Here is a 23,313-nt window from a genome sequence, read left to right on the forward strand (position 1 = left end):
AGAATGAAAAAAGGGCAGCCAATGTTAGTGACTCTTCATATTTACAAGCATTTGCAGAAGAATTTTTAAGTATCTAAAACCAAAATGCATACTGAACATTTTTTCCTCTTCCATAGACAGGGGTAAAAAAGACTCATTCAAAATAACTATATAGTAAAATTCGTCTGATTTTGCAGTCCCTGTTTTTGTCACCAAATAAATTTAGACGATTAAGCTTTTTTCTCCCAAAGCTATGATGTCATGGCAAGGGTATCATTAAGTATAATATATTGTAAAATAAAGCTGTACAAGCACAAAAAGCATATAAACCATGCACATACACACTCAAGAATTAAAATTACCTCAATAACTACACTTTATGTAGCATAAAGTAAATTGTAGCATGGAAAGGTAAGGAGTTTGAAGATGGAGGATCTAGGTTTTGATTGAGTCCCCAACACTCAGTACTACCTGAGATTTTCAACAAATTACCTATCTGAGTTGCTGTGAAGAGTAAAGGAGTTCACACACGTAAATTTTTTTTTTTTTTTGGCGGTGCCCTGCAGCTTTCGGGATCTCAGTTCCTCCACCAGGGATGGAAACTGGGCCCTCCCGCAGTGAAAGCAAGAGTCCTAACCAGTGGACCGCCAGGGAATTCCCCTAAAAATGTAAATTTTAAAAACTTGACGTGATGCTGCTGTGAATTACATCATGAATTTGCCAGTGTTGTGAGAACTGGATTGTAAGCTGGAAAGATCAGAGGCATTAGTTCTAAGCGCTCTCACCTACTGAACGTTTACTACGAGCCAAGTACTGTACTAAGGGCTTTCATAAGTTCCCTCATTAGTTCTTCACACCTACCCAATATAGTAGATATTGTATTAGGTGGAACCATGGGAACTAGACATTTCTGTAGATCAAAAATAGTTATCAGCAATGTCATGTAGTTTAAACTATCATCTGCTGAGACTGGGAGAAAGTGAAACACAGAGACTAAGTGACTTGTCTAAGTTAAAATAACCAGTACCGGGCTTCCCTGGTGGCGCAGTGGTTGGGAGTCTGCCTGCCGATGCAGGGGACGCGGGTTCGTGTCCCGGTCCGGGAAGATCCCACATGCCGCAGAGCGGCTGGGCCCGTGAGCCATGGCTGCTGGGCCTGCGCGTCCGGAGCCTGTGCTCCACAACGGGAGAGGCCACAACAGTGAGAGGCCCGCGTACCGCAAAAGAAAAAAAGAAAAAAAAAAAGAACCAGTACCTGGCAAAGTCTGATTTGCAAGCCATACGGGTTTATGTCAGTGACCAGTGTGCTATATAAATCGCCAGCAAGGAGGTAAGTTCACTAGATTAGGAGGCATAACCTCTAAGCTTTATTCAAGTATTATTTGCATGGTACTAGAGAATACGAAAAAAGTCAAGAAATGCTGCCACAGGAAATGCAGCCTAAGAATCAAATGTTTACATTAATTAAAATAGCCCATGTTTGTTCCTGCTTCTGGGATTACCCTTATCTTCAATGAATTCTTACCTTCATTCAGCCTACAAATATTTACTCAAGATCAGGCTCAATTTCTAACCTCTTACACCCCTCCTCTAATTCTTACTAACTGGAATTCATCTCTTTTTAATAGCATTTTGCTTTTTAGTATATCTGATTACTCTCAACAAAAGCAAAAATTTGTTGAGGAATGCTCAATAAATGTTAAATTTGAGGTTCATACCAAGTCTACTACATATGAAATTTAATAGGAGTAAAGAATCACAACCACCTGTAAGGGAATGGGTTATATCTTCCCTGATCTCACCGGTTTAAGTGTTCTCTTTAATCTGAACTCATCTGGAATCTACGATATTCTTAAATTATTACTCATTGTTTCATACGCTTAGGCCTTGTATCTGTAACTGGAGTTTAAGCTTCTCAAGGGCAGAGATTGTCTTATTCTTTGACTTCACACACTGGCCAGCAAATAGTGTGAATCAACAGACCTTTAATTAACGGACTTGAATAAAAATGAGCACTTTGGGGGAAAGCCCTTGAGAAAGGAAATGAACCAGTAAGTGGGCAGCAAAGCAAAGTTGAAGGAGAAGGGAGCCCTTATACATTAAGGCTCGCTTCTGAGAACTGAAACCGGCTGGTATTTCAATGCCTCAGTAACTTCCCTTTTTTTTAATTAAATTTCTTTATTTTTGGTTGCGTTGGGTCTTCATTGCTGCGCGCGGGCTTTCTCTAGTTGCGGCGAGCGGGGGCTACTCTTCGTTGCGGAGCACGGGCTCTAGGCGCGCGGGCTTCAGTAGTTGTGGTTCGTAGGCTCTAGAGCACAGGCTCGGTGGCTGTGGCGCCCCGCTTAGTTGTTCCACGGCATGTGACATCTTCCCTGACCAGGGCTCGAACCTGTTTATTCCTGCTTGGAAAGCGGATTCTTAACCACTGCACCACCAAGGAAGCCCCTAATTTATCTTTTTAAAGAGATATCTAGGAGTGTAACCAGCGTGACTGCCGGTCGGCTGGGAGGTGAGACCTCGAGCGCAGTCTGAGGTATTAGGTGGAGGTGGCGCGCCGCCCTCTGACCGACAGGGGGAGCCCTGCCAAGCGCCGGGCCCCAGGCAGCCGGCCCCGCCCCGCCCCGCGCGCCCCCAGCTCTCTGCTCTCTCCGCACTGCGCCAGCCCTCCGCCTGGCGCCAAGCCGGCCACAGGCCGAGGGCTAATCACCCGCGGGCCGACGCCCACGCAGCCTGGTCGCTGCGTCCCCCCCGCCCTGCCGCGGGACGGGTAACTGTTACGAAGCACTTTCTCCGCCGCGATTTCTGCTTAGTCATTGTCTTCCAGGAAACGACTCTTCAGTTGGGAGTCAACTCTCCCGCGGCGGCCGCAGTAGCAGGAGCCGCAGCCACCAGCGCGTCCTTCCCGGGCCGCCGCTCCGCCGCCGCCCTGCCGCCTCCCGGCCTCCCTCGGGCCCGAGCGCAGGCCGGGGTCCCGCCGCGCGGGGCGAGCAGCCTCGCGCTCTGCTTTCCGGCCTCGGGCGCCGCGTCCTACCGGGGGCCTCCTTCCCCGCCTGCTGCCCCGTCGCCGCCGGGCCAGGTCCGTCGGCTGCTGCCATGGGCACCGACAGCCGCGCGGCCGGGGCGCTCCTGGCGCGGGCCAGCACCCTGCACCTGCAGACGGGGAACCTGCTGAACTGGGGCCGCCTGCGGAAGAAGTGCCCGTCCACGCACAGCGAGGAGGTGAGGGTGGCGTGCGTGCCGGCGGAGGCGCAGGGCTCCCGGGGTAGGCCGCGCGGGCCGGACCGGGCGGCTCCGAGAGGCGGGGAGACGCTGGGAGGTGAGGGCGGGTGGTCGGGCTCCGGGCGCGCAGTAGTCGCGGGAGAGGCGCGCACCTGGGCTCCGCCCGCCGGAGGAGGCTGGGTCGGCTGTCGGCGCGATGTCGCATCCGAACCTACTGTTGGGGGCACAGCGTCTTTAAAATTTCGGCAGGTGCATCTTCACACCTAGTGCCGCCTCTGTCAGTGCTCTTGATTGTAACTTTAGTAGGAATCAGAATCCTTACCATATTGTGTCCAGGATGCAGCTCAGTTTGCCTCTCGTTTTTTTTAAACTACCCTCACTTGTGCTATTTCTCCCAAAGATAAATACTTCGGTGTTTTATACTACACCTTTAATTTCTCCAGGGCTGATGGTTCAATACAGCATTTTGCACGTAAATAATATTGGGTGAAATTTTCTCTCTCTTATCTCACTCAACACATGCTAAAGTAGTCGTTTTCAGTTTGTCTGCAAACCCAGTAAAAAAAAAAAATGCATTTTGTCTTGGCAGTCCAATTCATGTTTTACACACACACACACACACACACACACAAACACACGAGTTTCATGAAAAGATTTTAACTCTTACTATATACTGTGTATTCTGATTTTTTCTCTTTAATTTTTAAAAACTTGATTTCTTAATGCAGTAATGGGTCACACGCCACAGTTTAAGAAACATCGTTCAAAAGATGAATTGTGATTTGTGTATATTACTTTGGGTGCTGCGTAAGAGGGACTCAAAACTAAAGAAACTTGAAAACGTTTGAGAAAACTTGAAGATATGATAGCATATGTAGAGAAAACATGACAGCTTGATTAGAATAGAGAGGCATGTTTTGTTTCTATGTAAAGAAGAGCTTTGTAGCAACCAGAGCTCTAAATTGGGATACACTACTTGAAACAGTTTAACCTCATTGAATAAAGAAACTGAATAAATCACTCATTATTGAGAAAATTTGCACATTGGGTAGAGAGAGATCATTAAATTTCCTAAAAGGTCTTTTCTAGTCTAATGTTTGTTTGTTTGTTTGTTTTAATTATTCTATGATCTCTGCCCAGATTTTTTGTTTCACTAGAATTTTATGAAATCAAATCTTGTTTTTAAAATAGGCCATTGTAGGACTATTTTGACCAGTTATTTGTTATTAGGGTATTTGATCATGTAGCATTTTTAAACTCTTATACAACCCCAGATCTAATGATACACTAAATTATCATGACACTCATCTTCCATGATACTATGTGATGTGTGTATAATAAGAATGAAGAGAGCAGAGAACAAAAAAGTACAAGGTTAATATTCAGTCAATATAGATAACATGTAAAAGATTAAAAATCACTAGGTTTGTGATATAGTCAATGAATTTATCATATTATTGTAACATTGGGCTGTTCCATGATTTGTCCTGACAGAAGGGGGCAAACACTCTGAAAATATAATGAATTGAGAAATTCATCAGAAAAGCCTTATGCAAATTAACCATCCTTCCAGAGGAAAATTTCTAAAAATTCTCCCATGATTTGAGCCATAGCACTCCTGATAGAATTCTTAACTTCTAGTTGGTCCTGCTGCCTTAATTTTTCAAAGAATATTGACTTGTAATTCTGTCTAGAATGATTATCAACTTATTTTTATCTACTGACTTAAATTTGATTACAAATATACCTTTCATAAAGATATAGACCCTGTAAATTGGATTCATGTGGGTTATTGTGGCTAGCACATGAATTGCTGTTGTAGACTATAAATCTTAAATAGGTGACTCTGAGCTCTTAAATTGATAAGCCAGTTGTCCATTGTAATTACCTGTACTGAGATATAAGCAATAAAGTGCTTGTGTCAGTTTTTATCATAAGCAATCATAGATCAGATAGTGAGTTCAGAAGTTTAATCTCTGTTGTTGGTATTAGGAAAGTGCTTTTGCAATTCAGGGCTGTACTTCTAGTTACTTATTTATTTTTTCATTGATTGTCCACAGAATGCAAGGCACTGTGCCCTTGGTATTTATAAGGCAGTGATTTCAAACTGCTAGTGTTGGCCCATTTGTGTTATCAGTTCAGTGAGTCATGGAGAAGCGTATTTTTTTTCTAACTCATAATAGAAGCCCTCAGAGTATCTGGCATGTAGTAAGCATAAAGATTGCTTTATGAATTTTTGTTGTTATATGTATGTAGGTCCTTACTCACTGTGTTAGTGTATGTCTTATTATTTTGGACCACTATTAAATAAGTTGGAAATACACTGTCATAAGAGATAAAAGATAAGTAGACACTTTAATGAATTAACAAAATACTATAATGTTAGCGTAATAAAATTGTTTGTTTATATAAGAAAACATTGAAGACAGATCGAAGGTCTACCTAACTGTTAGGAAGTGACTTAAGGACTGACTTTATGCAAGTTGACTTCTGCAAGATACGGATATAGTGGTTTCTAGACTTTAGAGTACATTTTGATTACTTGGATGCTGTTAAGATGAAAGTTCTGCTGCCCTTAGAAAGTGATTCAGGAGGTCTAGGATGCAGCTCAGGAATCTGAACTTTTAATAAACACCACAGGTGAGTCTAATGTAGGAATTTCTTTGGCCACACTTAGAGAATCATTTGTTTGCCTTTGAGGAGTATAGCATAGTGGTTGGTTAATGTTAATTCTAGTCAGGTTGCCTGGGCTTGAAGTTCCTCCATTTATAAACCTTATTCTTGAAAAATTTTTTTTGTTTCTTTATGAATGCTTTTACATCTCAGAAGTTTACTTAAATTTTCATTGATACAAAAATACCTTTTAAATAATTAGATTACTGCTTTAGGTCAAGAACATTTGAGAATTAAGAGTAGGATAAAAAGCGGGTCTAAATCAATCTTTGTTAAAGGAAGCAAAAACCTTATAGAATTAAAATTTTTGTATGGTATTTCCTATTGATATGTTCCTTTTCCTAAACAGACTAATGCAGTCTTATTGTAGAAGTACAGAAAAGTGTAGCATATGATTAACAGTTTCAAAATGCATTTCTTTTGCAGCTTCGAGATTGTATCCGGAAGACCTTGAATGAGTGGAGTTCCCAAATTAGCACAGATTTGGTCAGGGTGAGTGAACTGTGAATGAAGAAATCATGTAATAAGCAGGAAATTAACTTCCTCAGGTTTGATAGGGAAGTCAAACAGGCAATTAGCATGAAACTTATTGTGGTTGATTTGCTGAGGTGGGAGTCTGACCCAGTAGGCTTAAGCATGAAAGAGAAAATCTGACTCTAGTCAACTCTTCAACTAGACAAGCTACTAAGAGTCCCACCACAGTTTTCTCAAAATGCGTTTTGTTCCAGTTTATATTTGGTCTAGTAGAGGAATGACTATCAAACAATTTGGGTTAGTAGATTGCTTTGATAGACTATAACCCAAAATATAGCCACTAAAAATAATTTTTTAAGTATCAGTTTCTTACGAAACAGTAAAGAACTGTGTTTCATTGAATGTCAGTATGTGGCCATTATCATAAATGTTAATATACAAAACACCTGTCTGTAAACCACTCTTTGGAATCCAACTTAGCCAAAGGCTTGTAACAGATTACATAGACTACTTTAAAAGTATGGAAGAGGACATATGCTGAAAATAATTGTTTCCTTGAGCATACTGCAAGTTTGTAACTCTGTGGCTGCTAGGCAGACATTAATTAATGTCTTCTATCTGTCTCTGTTTTTCTGAAGTGACCATTCATCTGTGCATGACTTGTAAATAGTTAATATGTGCCAGGCATTGTAATATGATCAAGAATCATGGGAAAATCCTCACCGTTTACTTTGTTTTAATCTTGTAAATGTGAGTTAGTATGTTTCTGATTTATGTGTACTAATATTTTATCATTTCACTCATTAACTACTCATTTTTATGCATTGGAATCGCCTTTACTTTTTTTCCATTGCATTCAGAAAAATATGTATTTTGGCTTAAAATGTTTGTGATTGATACACAGGAAGTGTTTTAACATGTCAGTATCCAGAAGGAAAATATTATTTACTTTTCATTGGTTTCTTTTCTGAGTAAAAGTGTTTACTGTGTTAGTGGTTCTAACTCCTCACATACTGCCCAGTCTGCTTGTTTGTTTATTCGTTTGTTTTTGATCAGACATCCCTCTGAGTATCTCATCAAAATGAGACACTTTTTCTCAGAAAATGGACACACACACACACACACACACACACACACACACACACACACACACAGCACTTTACCTTTATTTCAGGGCTTTACAAACGTTATGAAGCCCATCTAGGCCACAGGTAAAGAACTCTATTGTTTTATGGGTTCTCTGCTTCTAAAGAGTGTTATGGACAATAGAAAATATATAGCTAATCAGAAACACTAATTTTATATTTATCGTAAATATCATGTGTTTATTATAGGAGTTTCCAGATGTCTTGGAATGTACTGTATCTCATGCAGTAGAAAAGATAAATCCCGATGAAAGAGAAGAAATGAAAGTTTCTGGTAAAGTCCAGCCTTTACAGTTCATTTTGTTATACAGTGGATGATAGTGAGGTTTTGTCAAGCATGGGACTAAACCTTTCCTTACTTCTGGTAATGAGTAACTCAATCACTAAGTGTGGGAAATATAGAGATTTTTTATAACATAATTTTAAAGCCAGCTTTAAAAAGGGAGTTATAGGAGGTCACTCTTGGCTACTTCAATGGAGTCAGAATAGAACTTCACCTCCTCGTGATGTTCTCATTAATTTATTTGTAGGACATCAGAGCAGTAGGAAGAGTAAGGTGTAGGAAATGGAAAGAATAAAGGGAAGACTTAAGAGCATTGCCCACCTAAAGCCAGCATAAGCCCTCCCTTCCTGGTGTGATACTGCTAAGCGATGGCTGAGGTTGCCTGGGAGCAGAGAAAGAAGTCTTGGCAACAAGTTGCATGAAGAGAAATCAAATACATACTCTACCCATTCAACAAAGGTGAAATGACTCCTACTTTCCAGAGATAATGCTAAGGTCAAGGAATTAAGATGTTCTTGTCCTCAGCCTACAGTCAGCATAACATAGTCATTAAATGCTTGAGCTTAACTAAATTGAAATTCCTGGATGTGCAGATTACTGACTGATATGATCTGGGGCTAACAAATGATTTAACCTCTCTGAGCTCAGTTTCCTCATCTATAAAATGGGGATACACCTGTTTCACAGGCTTCTTTGTAAGTTAGATGAAATAACAAAAGAAGCACTTAGCATGGTGCTTGGCACAGGTAAGTGCCAGGTAGCTGTTATTTATTACCATTTGTGGTTGTGTTGTGGTGGTTGTTATTTTATTATTACTCTTATTAGGATGAACATGTAAGATGAGATAGGGCATTGTTTTTTGATTCTAATAATAATAACTACCATTTGTTGAATCTTGCTTTATACCAGGCACTGTACTTGACACTTTATGCTTATATTTCTTCATATAATTTTCAAAACAATTCTGCAGGGTAGGTTTATTATCCCCATTGCACAAGTGACATTAAATAACTTGAAAGTTGGGCTTCCCTGGTGGCGCAGTGGTTCAGAGTCCGCCTGCCAATGCAGGGGACACGGGTTCGTGCCCTGGTCGGGGAAGATCCCACATGCCGCGGAGGGGCTGGGCCTGTGAGCCATGGCCGCTGGGCCTGCGCGTCTGGAGCCTGTGCTCCGCAACGGGAGAGGCCACAACAGTGGGAGGCCCGCATACCACAAAAAAAATAAATAAATAAGAAATAACTTGAAAGTTGTTATACAGCAAGTAAGTGGTTGAACCAGGAATCCATCCAGGTATGCCTGACTACAAAACCCATTTCTTTCTGTTAATTTCACATTATTATTTGTGTTGGAAAGGACATCAGAGCAACATTTCTCTGTGGTTGATTGCAGTTCATCATGGTGTAGATCCATCTTGGAGCTCTTACAAGTTGTCCTCAGTTCCTGGAAGGCTTGAGGTTTTTGATAAGTATCAAGAGCTTTCCTCTCTTCACCTACCTAAAAATGCCTCATGTTTCAGAGAGAGGAGACCATTTCAAATGGCACAAATTCATGGCCAGAGGGATAGTGATGGGGAGGGTGTTCACAGAGTATAATTACAGGAGCTAAGGCTGGAGCAAAGTGGTGAAGATTGACTCTCACCTGGTGAGGAAGTTGTGATGGCTTTTAAATACAGAAGTAACATGAGGAAAGCAGTGTTTTAGGAAGATTATCTAGCAGTAGAAAGGAAATGACAAATGTAAGAAATGTTGTACAAGGAAAATTTGTTGTATATGTTGAATGCCAGGCACTTTACATAAGGGTGTTTCATTAACCCTGTTTTCTCTCTATTCCCCTTTCTGATTTTCCTCTTTGCTTTCCTATTACTCCACCTATTTGTTGAGTAAATTTAGATTTTTGAACAGTGAGTTTACATAAAGTAAATATATACATATAAAGCTGAGTTGAAATCAAGCCGAAGCCTCAATCTCATAAATATGAAAAACTACTCAACTTTCCTGGTAAGCAAAGAAATGCCAGTTAATGTGGTTCTGGGCAGGTATATTTTGTACCTATCAAATTAGCAAATATATATTTTTTTGTTTTGTTTTGTTTAATAGCATCCTATATTGTTAGGAGAGCAACTCCTAACTTTTAGTGCTCTGGTAAACTGGTACAAATCTTTTATAAAATAGTAGGTAAATAAAATAGAACACGACTCACAAAAAACAGATCATATTCTTTGACTCATAATCACATTTCTGATGGTTTGTCCTTGGGAAATGCTTCGGGCATAAAGTTGAAAAAAAAGTTAGCATAGATGTTTATTTCAGTAACAAAAAACTGGAACTAATCTAAAAGTCCAAAAAGTAGGAAATCATTCAGTAAATTATACCCTATGAAAATTACAGAATAATGTTCACCATTAAAAATGAGTGTGTAAAATTATTCATTAAAAATACAAAGTACGCGCAAAAAAAAAAAAAAAAAAATACAAAGTACAGGGAATTCCCTGGCGACTCTGCTTTTACTGCTGAGGGTCCAATCCCTGGTTGGCAAACTAAGATCTGACAAGCCATGAGGCCAAAAAAAAAAAAAAAAGAAAAAAAAGAAAAATCTAGAGTACATAAAAATCTAAACAGTAATTGCTTTTGGTGATGAGACTATTGGTAGAGTTTTTTTTGTTTGTTTGTTTGGTTTTTTTTTTCCCCCTACTCCTATAGGTTTTCCTCATTTCTAGAGTGAATACATTACTGTTATGATTTTTTTTTAAATTAAGATAATACTGCATAGAGATGTAAAAATATTTGTTACATAAGGGTAAACCAAGTATGTGGAAGTAGGAACTATATACTCTGCTTTATATCACCAAGAACTTGAAGGTAATGTCGTCTAAAAATGATTGTATTCAATATTAGCAGGGTAGGATTGTGGAGTGTTTGTTTGTTTTGTTTGTTTTTGGTTTTTGGGGTGTTTTTTCAATTTTCTTCTCATTATAAGCAATTCTGATTTAGGCTTTATATAGACTTTAGTTTATTGGAGAAAATAATATGCTCCATTAAAGTTTAATTCATAAAAATATACATTTTTAATAAGTTTCTATATTTATCTGCCCTGCCTTCTAATAAAGGGGAAATTAATATTTGCTTCTTTGTTTTGACAATCAGATTATTGTTGGCAACTAGCATATAATTTTAAAATTACAGTGGAAATATACTTTTAGGTCTTAAAATGAAAACTATAAAACAATGCAACTAGGAAAGGAAAAAATTCATTCAGGATTATCTGTCATCTTAGTATTTTAGCAGTATTACTACTATGTAGTAGAATGTTACTCAAATATAGTAATCTGTTTTGTTTTCTTTGTCACCCAGCAAAACTGTTCATTGTAGGATCAAACTCTTCATCATCAACTAGAAATGCAGTTGACATGGGTAAGCAAAATTTCAACTTTATTTTCATGTGGACTTTAAATTAGTGTAGGTGTATTAGTTATATCTTGTGTTCAGGTCCAGGTAAAAAAGAAAATGAGCTCATTGCAATTTTATCTTTTAAAGTTCCAGCCTAATATGTTAAGGCTTCTGTAGAATCACATCAACTTATGTAAGGTCATATTTTGATATATAAAAGGAATGTAAAAGATGTAACATAATTAAATGTTAACTATATGTTTAGAGATAGAAATTCTCCTTAATCATATTCTTAGCTCTTTTAGTACTACAGGTGAAATATCAAAAGAATAACCACAACAGAAACAAGCATTTTTGTCTATTTTCAGCACTTGGTTAGGTTACTATGGCATTATAGTTATTCAGTGTTTTTTATTTTAAAATATTCTTCCAGTATTTATATACATTGAACAGTTAACTAAATAGCTCTCTAATATAACCATGGAGTGAACAATAATCATTAAAAATAAACTCTTAAAATTATTTTTATAAAAATTAAGAGATTATCTACATCTATAAACATAGATTAATATATAGGTTAAGACCATAAATTCAGTCTTTCACTCAGAGTCTCAAGCTTATTCTTTGCTCTGACTACCAGTTGTAGACTATTAGGTCAGAAGCTACCAAAAAGTCCTGGGGCCTAGGAAACAAGGAGGCCTGTTCCTCAGAAAGAGGAACCTGTAGTAGTTGTGAGTTTCCCCAGGAATGAGGCAGGTCAAAGAAACCCACATATCTGCCACATAGACCAAGTAGATGAATGGGCACTTTATACTTTTTAAAAAGATGGAAATGTTCTAAATGACAGGTGAATTATGAAACCTAATGAAATAATCTGTTATGTAGAATACTAGTGAACTATATGGACAGAATTCAGTGGGGTACTTAAAGGACATTAGAAGCAACTTGTTTTTATTATGTAACAAACATTTATCCTCTTTGTGTTTTCTTTCACATCAGCCTGTTCAGTCCTTGGAGTTGCACAGCTGGATTCTGTGATCATTGCTTCACCTCCTATTGAAGATGGAGTTAATCTTTCCTTGGAGCATTTGCAGCCTTACTGGGAAGAATTACAAAACTTAGTCCACAGCAAAAAGATTGTTGCTATAGGTACCTCTGATCTGGACAAAACCCAGTTGGAACAGCTGTATCAGTGGGCACAGGTAAAAGACGTCTAGATCACGAGCACTCCAGGAGGAGCCTGTCTTTTACAGTCTTTGCTGCATCCCATTAAACATCATGCACATAGTGGACACCACTGTGGGGTGACTGTTCCAAATGTGGGAGTTTTGAAGCAGGCTTTGACAATAACACTAGAAAGTGTGTGTTGAAGCATTCATAGCCAAGTGAATTAAGGCTCTTTCCTTCAGTTTTAATTATGTGATAAAAATATTATGTTTTCCTTTAGGTTTTATTAGTCCATGGTTCTTATTTCCTAAGTGAGAGAATATCATATATAACAAATATTTTGCTCTGTTATTTAAAGATATATAAGACCTTCTGTTCACAGAACTTGATGTGGAGATGGAGTCATAAATCAATCACTGCCACTCTCTAGCCTAATAACCTATAAAATGATTAGGGAACTTGCTTACAAGTAGTTTACTCTCTGTATTTTTCTTTATTCCTTTGCATTTATAATCCCCAGCCTTTTCATTTTCTTATGGGCAGGAAGACCCTAGAGAAAAGTTGCCCTTTGTCCCTTTGGCTTGGTGATAGCCAGAATGTGGCTAAGATCCTGTTGGAGAGACTTAGATGATCTGAAATGTATCTATAAATTAACTAGAGCATCTATTAGAAATTACCTGATTCTTCTCTTTTTCAAATGTCTGACTAATAACCATATTGTATACTTCAACATTAAACATACTTATCATTTGTATTTGATCCTCTATCTTTAAGACATATTTCCTTTGTAGGTGGAACCATACCACTTAGAATCGTGTTAGTTTCCAAGGCAGATGTATTAGATGGCAGGTTTGAGCATGAGGCTTTTTTAATAGTGTAGTAATATATTGGCTTTTTCCCCCTTGTAGAGCTATTTTTCCTTCCTCTGTTACCACTGAGTCAGAACAGCATACATTAATAAATATATACATGTAAAAGTATTTTATAAACTTTAAGTACTGTAGAATGTGATATTTCATATGTTCTAAAATTGAATCCTTCTATTGCTTTCTACTTTTTCTAGTACTTAATTTAGTGGAGATGTCATTTTTTTTTTCTCCACTTCTAGGTAAAACCAAATAGTAACCAAGTTAATCTTGCCTCCTGCTGTGTGATGCCACCCGATTTGACTGCATTTGCTAAACAATTTGACATACAGCTCTTGACTCATAATGATCCAAAAGGTAAGACTGAGATTTTCATTTATAGAGATTGATCATGAGCTTTTATCTTATAAGAAGCTACTTGTTAAAATTTAATTTTTAATTGTGTACAGTGATAAAGGTACAATGCTGTCACCTAGAGCTATTCTTAATAGTTAGTTCAAAACATATATGCCTTTATTTTAGTTTCAGAAAGCTTTAATTTTGTCTTTGTACCAATGGGAAAAGAAGTGAAGGGGTCATTTCCTGAACATCCAGTCTGCTGAGGTTTATAAATATTAAGCTACACAGAAAAGATCTTGTAAGATATTCTAAATAGTGTCACATATAATATTGTCTAGTATAGCAAAGATTGCACCAAAGGGCCACTTAATTAAAAAGGATAAATATCTGGAAAAAGAAGCAGATAAAATTCAGTTTGAAACTTAAGCATCTTAGGGTAGGTATTTGATTAGATATTTTATTAATCATTAATATCAAGACATATGCTTGATGTTAATCAGAAACATTTGATTAATGAGAATGGCTTGTCTGCCTTTTGTAGAATAATTTTTATCAACATTTTACAAGATAACTTGGAAAGCTGGGAAGATAATATTTTACACTTTATTAGCAGTCTGCTCCATTTTTGTTTTTTCACACTTTCTTAGGGAGCAAAGGTAAATATACTAAGCATATTTTACTTACTAAATATACAGGCTCTATGAAACAGTATTTTTGGTATAGTTAAGTGAGAGATATCTTGTGAAAGTTTTAAATTTCCATGACATTTTTGTAGAAGTTCTAGTTTAATAAAAAATTGGAGGCAATTATATTTTATAGGTGATTCCTGGAGAAAAACATTCAGTTTTTACTTTCATTTCTAAAAAGACGGCATTATATAGGTGGTTTGATTCAGTTTATTTTTAGGATGCTTATGGATAACCTCTTAAGACTTCATACCTTATTAGCAGTCTGCCTCAGCCTCTTTTTTTTTTACTGTTTTGTAGGAAGTGGAGGAGGAGTTTTGATATTCTTTCTCAAATGCTAGGCATCATGCTAAATGTCTCAGAGAGATTACCTGTAATCCTTACAGCAACTGAAACTAGACACTTTATGGATGAAGAAATAGAGCCTTAGAGTTTAAGAAACTACCCAAGGTCACCCAGCTGGCATAGGGCAAAGTTTGAACTTAGATCTAGGTCCTGGCTGAATTTGGAGCCTTTTCCCCACCATACTGTACTGTCTCTCTGACTTGAAACATTAGTATTGTAGTATTTCAGACTGAAACTGTACTTTCTTATCAGTTTCCATTTAAGTCGTACCAGACTAGGACATAGGGACTTTTCCCCTCCAGCAGAGCTTTCACACATGAGTAATTAGATTCACTTTTTTAAAAAAGGTCATTTTAGTGAAAATCAAAGAATTGCTGTGCTGATTTGTTCTAAAATATAAACCATTGAAATTTTAACTTTCTATACGTTGGCAAATAATATATCATTTTTCTGTTTACTCGTGGGGACTCTTCCAACTGTAATTGTTACCAAGAGCTGATGGGTGGTCCTGTACCCCCTTCCACCTCCACCTGAAAAACACTCTATCCTTTTTCCAGTAGGAAAGGAAATAGGAAAAGACTAAGGTGTCTAGTATTTTATTTCCACGTTATCTAAATGTGGGCATGTGGATTATGTGCTAATACATCATTGTTATGGAAAAATATATTGCACATGTATATGAAAAGAGAGATTTAATCCTTTGGGGGGAAGAATGTTTTTGTTTTACTGGTGTAATTTGACATTTGGCTGTCTTTTTAATTTTAATTCTAAACCCTTTAATTAGAATTTATAGTTTGATCCTGCATATACTATAGATGGATCTTCAGACAATTTGATCTGTAATGAAGCAATTCTCTTAAAAGTTTTGTCATGTTTACTGATTCTAAAGAGTTAACATAGTTGAATTAAAACTATGTAGCTGGGGCTTCCCTGGTGGCGCAGTGGTTGAGAGTCCGCCTGCCGATGCAGGGGACGCGGGTTTGTGCCCCGGTCCAGGAAGATCCTACATGCCGCGGAGCGGCTGGGCCCGTGAGCCATGGCCGCTGAGCCTGCTCGTCCGGAGCCTGTGCTCCGCAACGGGAGAGGCCACAACGGTGAGAGACCCGCGTACCGCGGAAAAAAAAAAAAAAAAGTATGTAGCTAATGAATAGCATAGTTCTCTGACTTTGTGTCAGATTTATTTTTTAAGCGATCAAGTTGTAAAACATTTAACTCTGCTTGTCATCTAAAATAGAATCTTGTTTATAAGTCACCTAAAGGCCTTCCTCTGTTCTAAAATTACCCTTTTTCTTCAGAAAGGTTTATTTTCCATTATTCTTTGTCCTAGAAGTTGTGGTAATAGTTTAACTACGGTCAGGGTAAAATTGTGAAGTAGGTGATTCTGACTTTGGAACTTTCCCATTTTTATTTGCCTTCCTCCTCTCACCATTCCCATTAAATCTAATCTATATTATGCCGCATTCCCTCAGGGTTAGACAGTCTGGTAAACAAATCCACGTTAATGCTACTTTTCCAAGAGCTATTTGCATTTCATTTATTAAAACTACCATTTACTAGCTGTGTGACCTTGGGCAAGTTATCTAATCTCTCTGTGTCAGTTTCCCCCTGTGAAGGGAAATAATATTACCTGTCTCTTGGGTTAACATGTGGATTAAAAGAGTTAATAAAGTACTCTGAAAAGTGACTGGCACATGACAATAGCTAATATTTACTGAGAGTTTACTATTGATGTTATTCAAATATCACGGCAGTTCATTTTAGGGCATGTTCTTCGGCATTCCCAAATCATATTGTATAGATGGTCACCTAATCCTTATCTATAGGGTTGGTTCAGACCCCAGTGGACTCTTTCCATATTGACTGATTCATTCAAAAGACATTTGAGCACCTACTATGTGCCAGGCATTGTTCTAAGTACTAGAAATACAGCACCAAGTCAAAAATCTCAACCCTCATGGAAATTATATTCTGATGGGATGAGACACAAATTAAGATAAATGTTGAATGTGATAAATGGTGGTGTATGCTATGGGGAAAAGTTGGCTGAGGGAGGAAAGAGTGCCCAGGTTAGGGGTTGTTGTTTTATATAGGATGGTTGGGGAGGCCTCTCTGCTAGGGTACATTAATCAGAGACCTGCAAGAAGGGAGAGAGCCATGTGGGTATCTGGAAGAAGAGTGCTCAGGGAAGAGGGAGTGGCTGATTCAAAGGCTCCAAGGTGGGAATATGTTTAAGGATTTCAGGATACAGCTGTGAGGCCAGTGTGGCTGGAGAAGAGCAAGTGAGGAGGGGAGTGGCAGGTCAGAGCAATGGTAGAGGGTTTAGATATAAATGTGGAATTAGAAAATAATAATTTCATCAAGGAGATGCTGATTAAAAGATAACCACTGGGAAAGATGTTTTAAATGATTGCTGGTGCCAGTGAGGATATGGTAAGATTGGCATTCCAATATTATCTATTAAGTGTAAAGTACAGTCTTTCTGGAAAGCAGCTGGCAATATACTATGTATCAAGCCTTCAGAAAATGTACTTTGACCTTGTCGTTCCATAGCCAGGCATGCATTTTAAGGATGTTCATTAAGTATTATTTTTATTAGCAAAATACTAGGAAAAACCTAATTTTTTGACCAACAATAAGAAAGTGTATAAATTATATCTATAAAATGTAATATTGGGAGAATTATTAAAAATGTTTTCACAGAATAATTATATGCTTTCACAGAATATTTAATTACATGGGAAAATATTCATAATATAAGTGAAAAAAATAAGCAAATTAAGCTATAACTACAGTATGATTTCTAGTTTTTAAGATATGGCTAGATACATACATATATACAGAAATATATACAGAAAAATAGTTGGATGGAAATACATGGCAATGGAAATGGTCCATCTTTGGTTGATAGGATTATGGGTAACTTCTTTTCCTTCCTTGTACTTTCCTGTATTGTCCCAGGCTGTACATTAGAATCACCTAGAGATCTTCAAAAATTACAGATATCCAGGCTCCACTCACCAGAAATTATGAATTAACCTGGCTGGGTTACAAGTATAGATACTTTTTAAAGAACTGTCTGGGTCTTTCTGATATTCTGGTTCAGATTCATAGCACACATTAAGGATAAGTATAATTTATATTCAGTTTTGAGGTGTTTCTTTTGTTGTATTTAAATGCTTACCTACATAGTAAAGTGCTTTTGTTTTCAAGTTTAACAGTTTGGGTTTTTATTTGTTGTTTGTTTGTTTTAAGAACTGCTTTCTGAAGCAAGTTTCCAAGAAGCACTTCAGGAAAGCATCCCTGACATTCAAGCACATGAGTGGGTGCCACTGTGGCTACTGCGATATTCAGTCATTGTTAAAAGTAGAGGAATTATCAAATCAAAAGGCTACATCTTACAAGCTAAAAGAAAGGGTTTTTAACTACGATTTAGGATCATAACCTACTGACCTGTATTTTCCTTGAATATAAGATAAAATTGAGATGTGTAAAAATCTAATTACTGCCTGTAAATGTGTCATTGAGGCAGATATTCTTTATATTTGACAATATGTTATCTGTCAAGTTTGAATACTTCTCTTGCTTCCATATCAGTTCACTCACATGAACCACTATATTGTTTTCATTAAACTATTGTTTTCTAATTGAAATTGTCTATAATGAAGATACTTGCAATATATTTTTCCTTTATTTTTATGACAGTAGAAATCAAGAAAATTTGTTGTTAGATATATTTTGGCCTAGGCATCAGGGTAATATATATACATATTTTTTATTTCTAAAAATTTCATTAATTGCTTCTTACTCTACAGTATAACTAAGCAATTTAATTACAGTTGTTAGAACAAATACTGGAAGATATTTTTCCTGTCATTGATAAGATGATTATATCTCAGAGTAACTGGAATAGCTGGGATCTACTAGTAGTGTAAATAAAAGTCCTTTCTTCTATATGTGAATGGAAGCTTAAATTTTTTTATTTGTCCTTGCTTGCAGTTTACCTGTAATGATTTAACCTGTATTCTTGTGCCATATTTGCTCTTGCTGTTATTACAAAGACAAACCAAAGTAAATATGTAAAGGAGACTAGGAGCTTTGAAATTATTGTTTGGGGGTTTTATAAAAGCAACTATTGTTACCTCCAGATTCTTTTTACTTCTCGATCTGTCCTTAATATTTTGCTACTCATTCAAAAATATTCAATAAGTACTGAGCACTTACCATGTGCTGGGCACTGTGGGTTCTGGAGAGAGGAGGGAGCACAGGGATTAAGAATCAGTTGAGTAAAATATGCAATATTTGTTCCCCACTAGTAACTGACTACAAGGGACTAAAAGCCAAAAAAGGGGTGAAAAAAATCTTTAATTCAGGATCATGTTGTCTATTTAGATAACTTTGAGACATGGTCTTAACTGTTTAAAATCAGAACAATATAACCCAAACTTTAAAACTAAAAGAGACTGTAGATCATTTAGTATAATTCCTTATTAGTTTAAGAACCAGAAAATAGCAAATAAATAAGCTGTGACCTCTTTGGCATATACTATAGGTCTTTGTAATTCTATAAATTTGTATCTGTAACCCAAATAGTTTGAAAAATTCTTTAAAAATCTCTTGTATCTCAATTAATACTTTTAAACCATGTATATTAATACATGGTTTATAAAACTAAGATAATTATATATATATACACACACACATACATAACATACACACACACATACATGTAACTAATGTATAAAACTAATTTTGCCCAAGTTTTTTCAACTTAGGGAAAAGATCTGTGGTTCCATATTCAAAATAAATACACTAAAAATTGATAAATAAACAAATAAGACTCTTTTCCTGTTCTAAGTAATGTTTTGTGGTTTACTAGTTGGATAATTTGATCATTAGAATTGCAATGTGAAATCAGCTGATTTACCTGCTAAAACTTTAGACTTTGAGCTTCCTAAAGCCTTATGTATAGCCTTTATATTAATTGTATGTAATGTTATTAAATGTATATAGTTAACTTTTTAATTTGGAAATGTACAACATTTTTTCATGTAATGTAAGTCTTTAAACAAATGCTCATTTTAATTTAAGCCTATACAGTGAATTGGCCAAGATATTTTAAGAGGGCACTTTAATATCACATTTATTATTTTTTAAAACCCTGGACTTACAAAAATGGATTGTTTGAAAGGTCATTCTGAAAATAGAAAAAAAGTATATTGCTAATACATCCAGACTTCAGCAGGAGTTTTTGTGTGTTTTTTCCCCAACTCTTGACAAAGTAGCAAGATTATAGATTCATTTTGTGAAGGGGATCATGTGTGGCTTTTTTTAATGAATTTTTTGTTTGTTTCGCTTCTATACCTTTAATTTCTGTTATTTAATAACCTTTTCTTTAAAAAACTGATTTTTTTAAAGGCTTTATCTTCTCTAAGCTGATATTCACTTCTTTTTTTGGTGAACTATCAGAATATAGTGAATACTTTTCAAGTATTTAGGGACTTAATGTTTAAAAAGCCATAAAATAGAGTGATAATACTACCAAATAATTGCTTAAAGCTGAAAGCTAAGTTAACAATAGTGTATATAACAGATATGTTTTCTGGGGAGATGTGTATCCAGTGACCCAAGGTATAAGGTTTTTTCCAGTAAATATGACAAAAAGCTTCAGCTTGTTATTACATGTCCAAAATACACTGGAGCCTTACTTTAACACAATGTACTGTAACTTGGAATTTTTTCTGTGATGAGTCTGTTTTGAATTCTCGTCTAAGAAACCGTAGTCAACAGAAGGACCAAGGTGTCTTACAAAATATGTTCACACGGTGTACATTATGAAGACCACATTGTGCCAGTATGATAATAGAGAATTAATTTAGGAATAGCCAGTGCTAGAACTTGAATAACAAATAATAGCTTATAATTTTTCCATTCATGGGAAAGATCATTTTAGACAGCTGTGTGAAGTGGAAAATGAAGTTATTCTATTTTGAATGAATGATTCAGACTTCCCTACCAGAGCCAAGTAGTAACTGAAATAGGATCTTGATTTTCAGTGATAAAGGTCTAAGTCTTAATTATGTTTCTTTTTAGAGCAGATTTTCTTTCTAACTTTTCCAACCAGATTCAATATTTGGGAATGTAAGCAGTTGATATATATATTGTGTGTATATATATATATAGTATATTGGCTGACAATTCATCTTTCTGCCAAATGTACATTTAGAGAAATTTGAAGTTTTAATGAGAATTTAGTCCATTTGTGTTTTCATACTCAAATATACCAACTTACGATTCCAAATCTATGTTTTTCAAAGTTCCTAACATACCAGAACTTGTACCTGCCATTTTCCCATAAAGTTGGTGGCAGGATATGTCAGTTTTATTTTTTTTAAATATGTACTATAATTTTTATTAATTTTTTTATAGTTTTCAGAGTTAGAAATATACTTAGGAGGGGAAAATGTTTTAATTCGATAATTCTACTTTTATGTGTCTTTAGTAGTGTACTCTAAAATGAAGGCAAAATATAAAGCATTATTAAATGATTATAAATTTTTAATTTTACCTATTTATGAATTTAAATTGTGAGTTGTATATTTTTTAATTGAGTTGTTTTAATAGTTGTAAGCATCTTGGAACATTATATTGGTTTTGAACTATTTAAACTCAAACTGAGTATGGTTTGAAAATAAATTATGAAAAATAATGAAATACCAAGCCATAAAGTTATTCATACATTCATTCAACAAAGATGTATTGAATTCTTGCTATGTACCAGGCAGTGTGCAAGGTGTTGGCAGACAGAAACAGATGAAAACAGCCCTATCTTCAAGGAGCAGATAAGTATATTTTGGGGGCGAGAGAGATCTGTACATGAACAAGAGCAATAAAGGGCTGCATCTGTTAATGACAGAAGCAGTGAAAAGGGAGTGGGGTCATGTGGAAGGAGTGGGACTGCTGGGAAGCAGGATAAGGACGAGAAAGGCTCCCCTGCAGGAACTAGCCTCAGAGTAGGATCGTAAGATGGGGTGGGGGTATGCCTGGTTTGTAAATACACTGATATTGAATAATGAACAGTTTATATGTAAACTTCAGAAATTCTGTGAAAACACTTTCTTCAAGAGCTTGTTCTTGCCAGATAGAAAGGAATGGCTTCTAGTGAGACAAGAGTAGGTAAGGTTTGAAAAGTCACATTTTGTAAAAGAGAGACAGAAACTTGCCCCAGTCCCCTAAATATATTAGGATATAGCTTATGTGGTTTCACTACCAGAAAAGTCAAACAAAACCTTAATATGTATCCCTCAGCAATGAATAAATGTATAAAATGTCATACAAGATTTCGGTCTGTGTTTTGGTCCATTATTTTAAGAAGGTTCATGTTTTACAATAAGCATTATTTATTTGGACTCAGCTCTGTTTCGTCTGTTCTTTGCTCACTGTTGATTCTTGCCCCCTAATCCATTTACATTTACTTTTTTCTTAAGTATATCCTTAGTAATTCTTTCACTGAAGGTCTTTGGGCAGTAAACCTCCTAGGTCTTGTTTGTCTGAAAATATCTTTACTTTATTAACAGTCTTAAATCATCATTTGACATTATAGAACTCTAAGTTTCCAAACACTTGCCCTCAGCATCTTCAAGATAACATTCTATTGATTTCCAGCATTTATACTCTTGCTAATGAAAACCTGGATTTTCTTCCCTAGAAATAATCTGTTTTTCCCTCTGGTCACGTTTTTTTCATTTGAAGTATTCTATTCATTTTTATGTGTATGAAATTAGAATAAAGAAAGAAAATGAAAACGGGCTTCTGAGTTTTCTGATAACACCAAAAAAGTAATCATAAAGGAAAATATCAACAGCCAGATTTAATCAAAATTAAAATCTTCTGTTCTTCAAAATATACTTAAGAAAACAGTGTATTTTGAAAATGTGAAAATGTGAGCCACAGACTGGGATGAAATACTTGTAATAAATATTTCTTATGAAAAGTAAATTGGACATAATCAAATTTTTTAAATTGCACTTCAAAAACACCATCAAGATAAACCATAATGGAAAAGAATGGAAAAAGAATGTATATATATATTTATGTATATAACTGAATCACTTTGCTGTGCAGTAGAAATTAATACAACACTGTAAATCAACTATACTTCAATAAAATAAATTTTTTAAAAAACTTCAGAAACACCATCGAGGAAGTCAAAAGGCAACCCATAAAATAGGATAACATATTTGAAAATCATATATCTGATAAGAATCTTGTATCTGGAATGTGTAAAGAACTCTTACAGCTTAAGACAACCCAATAAAAAGTAGGCAAAATGTTAGAGCATATTTTTCTCCAAAGAAGACACGAATAGTCAATAAGAATATACAACATGTTCAACATCATTAGTCATCAGGGAAATGCCAATTAAAACCACAATGAAATATCACTAAAATAGCTAAAATTTTAAAAAACTGTCAGTACCAAGTGCAGCAAGGATGTGGAGGAAGCAACTCTCATAGTGCTGTTGGGACTGTAAAATGGTATTAATACAATCACTTGGGATTTCTTACAAAATTAAATGTACATGTACCATGTGACCCAGCAATTCCACTTCTAGGTATTTACTCAAGAGAAATCATATATCTGAAATAGCCATATATGAATGTTTATAGCACTTTCTTCATAATAGCTGAAAACTGGAAACAACCCACATGTTTATCAACAGTTGAATGGATAGTTGAAGTATAATCAGCAATAA

At 36.2% G+C, this 23,313-nt stretch overlaps 1 protein-coding gene across 1 annotated transcript; it reads left to right on the forward strand.

Moving 5' to 3' along the window:
• Positions 1-2,750: 2,750 nt before the first annotated feature.
• On the forward strand, positions 2,751-22,455 carry GCLM (glutamate-cysteine ligase modifier subunit). The gene is made up of 7 exons (XM_082833830.1): positions 2,751-3,197; positions 6,297-6,362; positions 7,679-7,763; positions 11,123-11,182; positions 12,158-12,360; positions 13,434-13,548; positions 17,814-22,455. The coding sequence occupies exons 1-7, from the start codon at positions 3,072-3,074 to the stop codon at positions 17,981-17,983; spliced, it is 825 nt and encodes a 274-aa protein (XP_082689956.1). The 5' UTR covers positions 2,751-3,071; the 3' UTR covers positions 17,984-22,455.
• The last annotated feature ends 858 nt before the right edge of the window (positions 22,456-23,313 follow it).

The sequence above is a fragment of the Leucopleurus acutus genome (assembly GCF_964270905.1).
Source record: "Leucopleurus acutus genome assembly, chromosome: 2".
In the NCBI taxonomy this organism is placed as follows: Eukaryota; Metazoa; Chordata; class Mammalia; order Artiodactyla; family Delphinidae; genus Leucopleurus; species Leucopleurus acutus.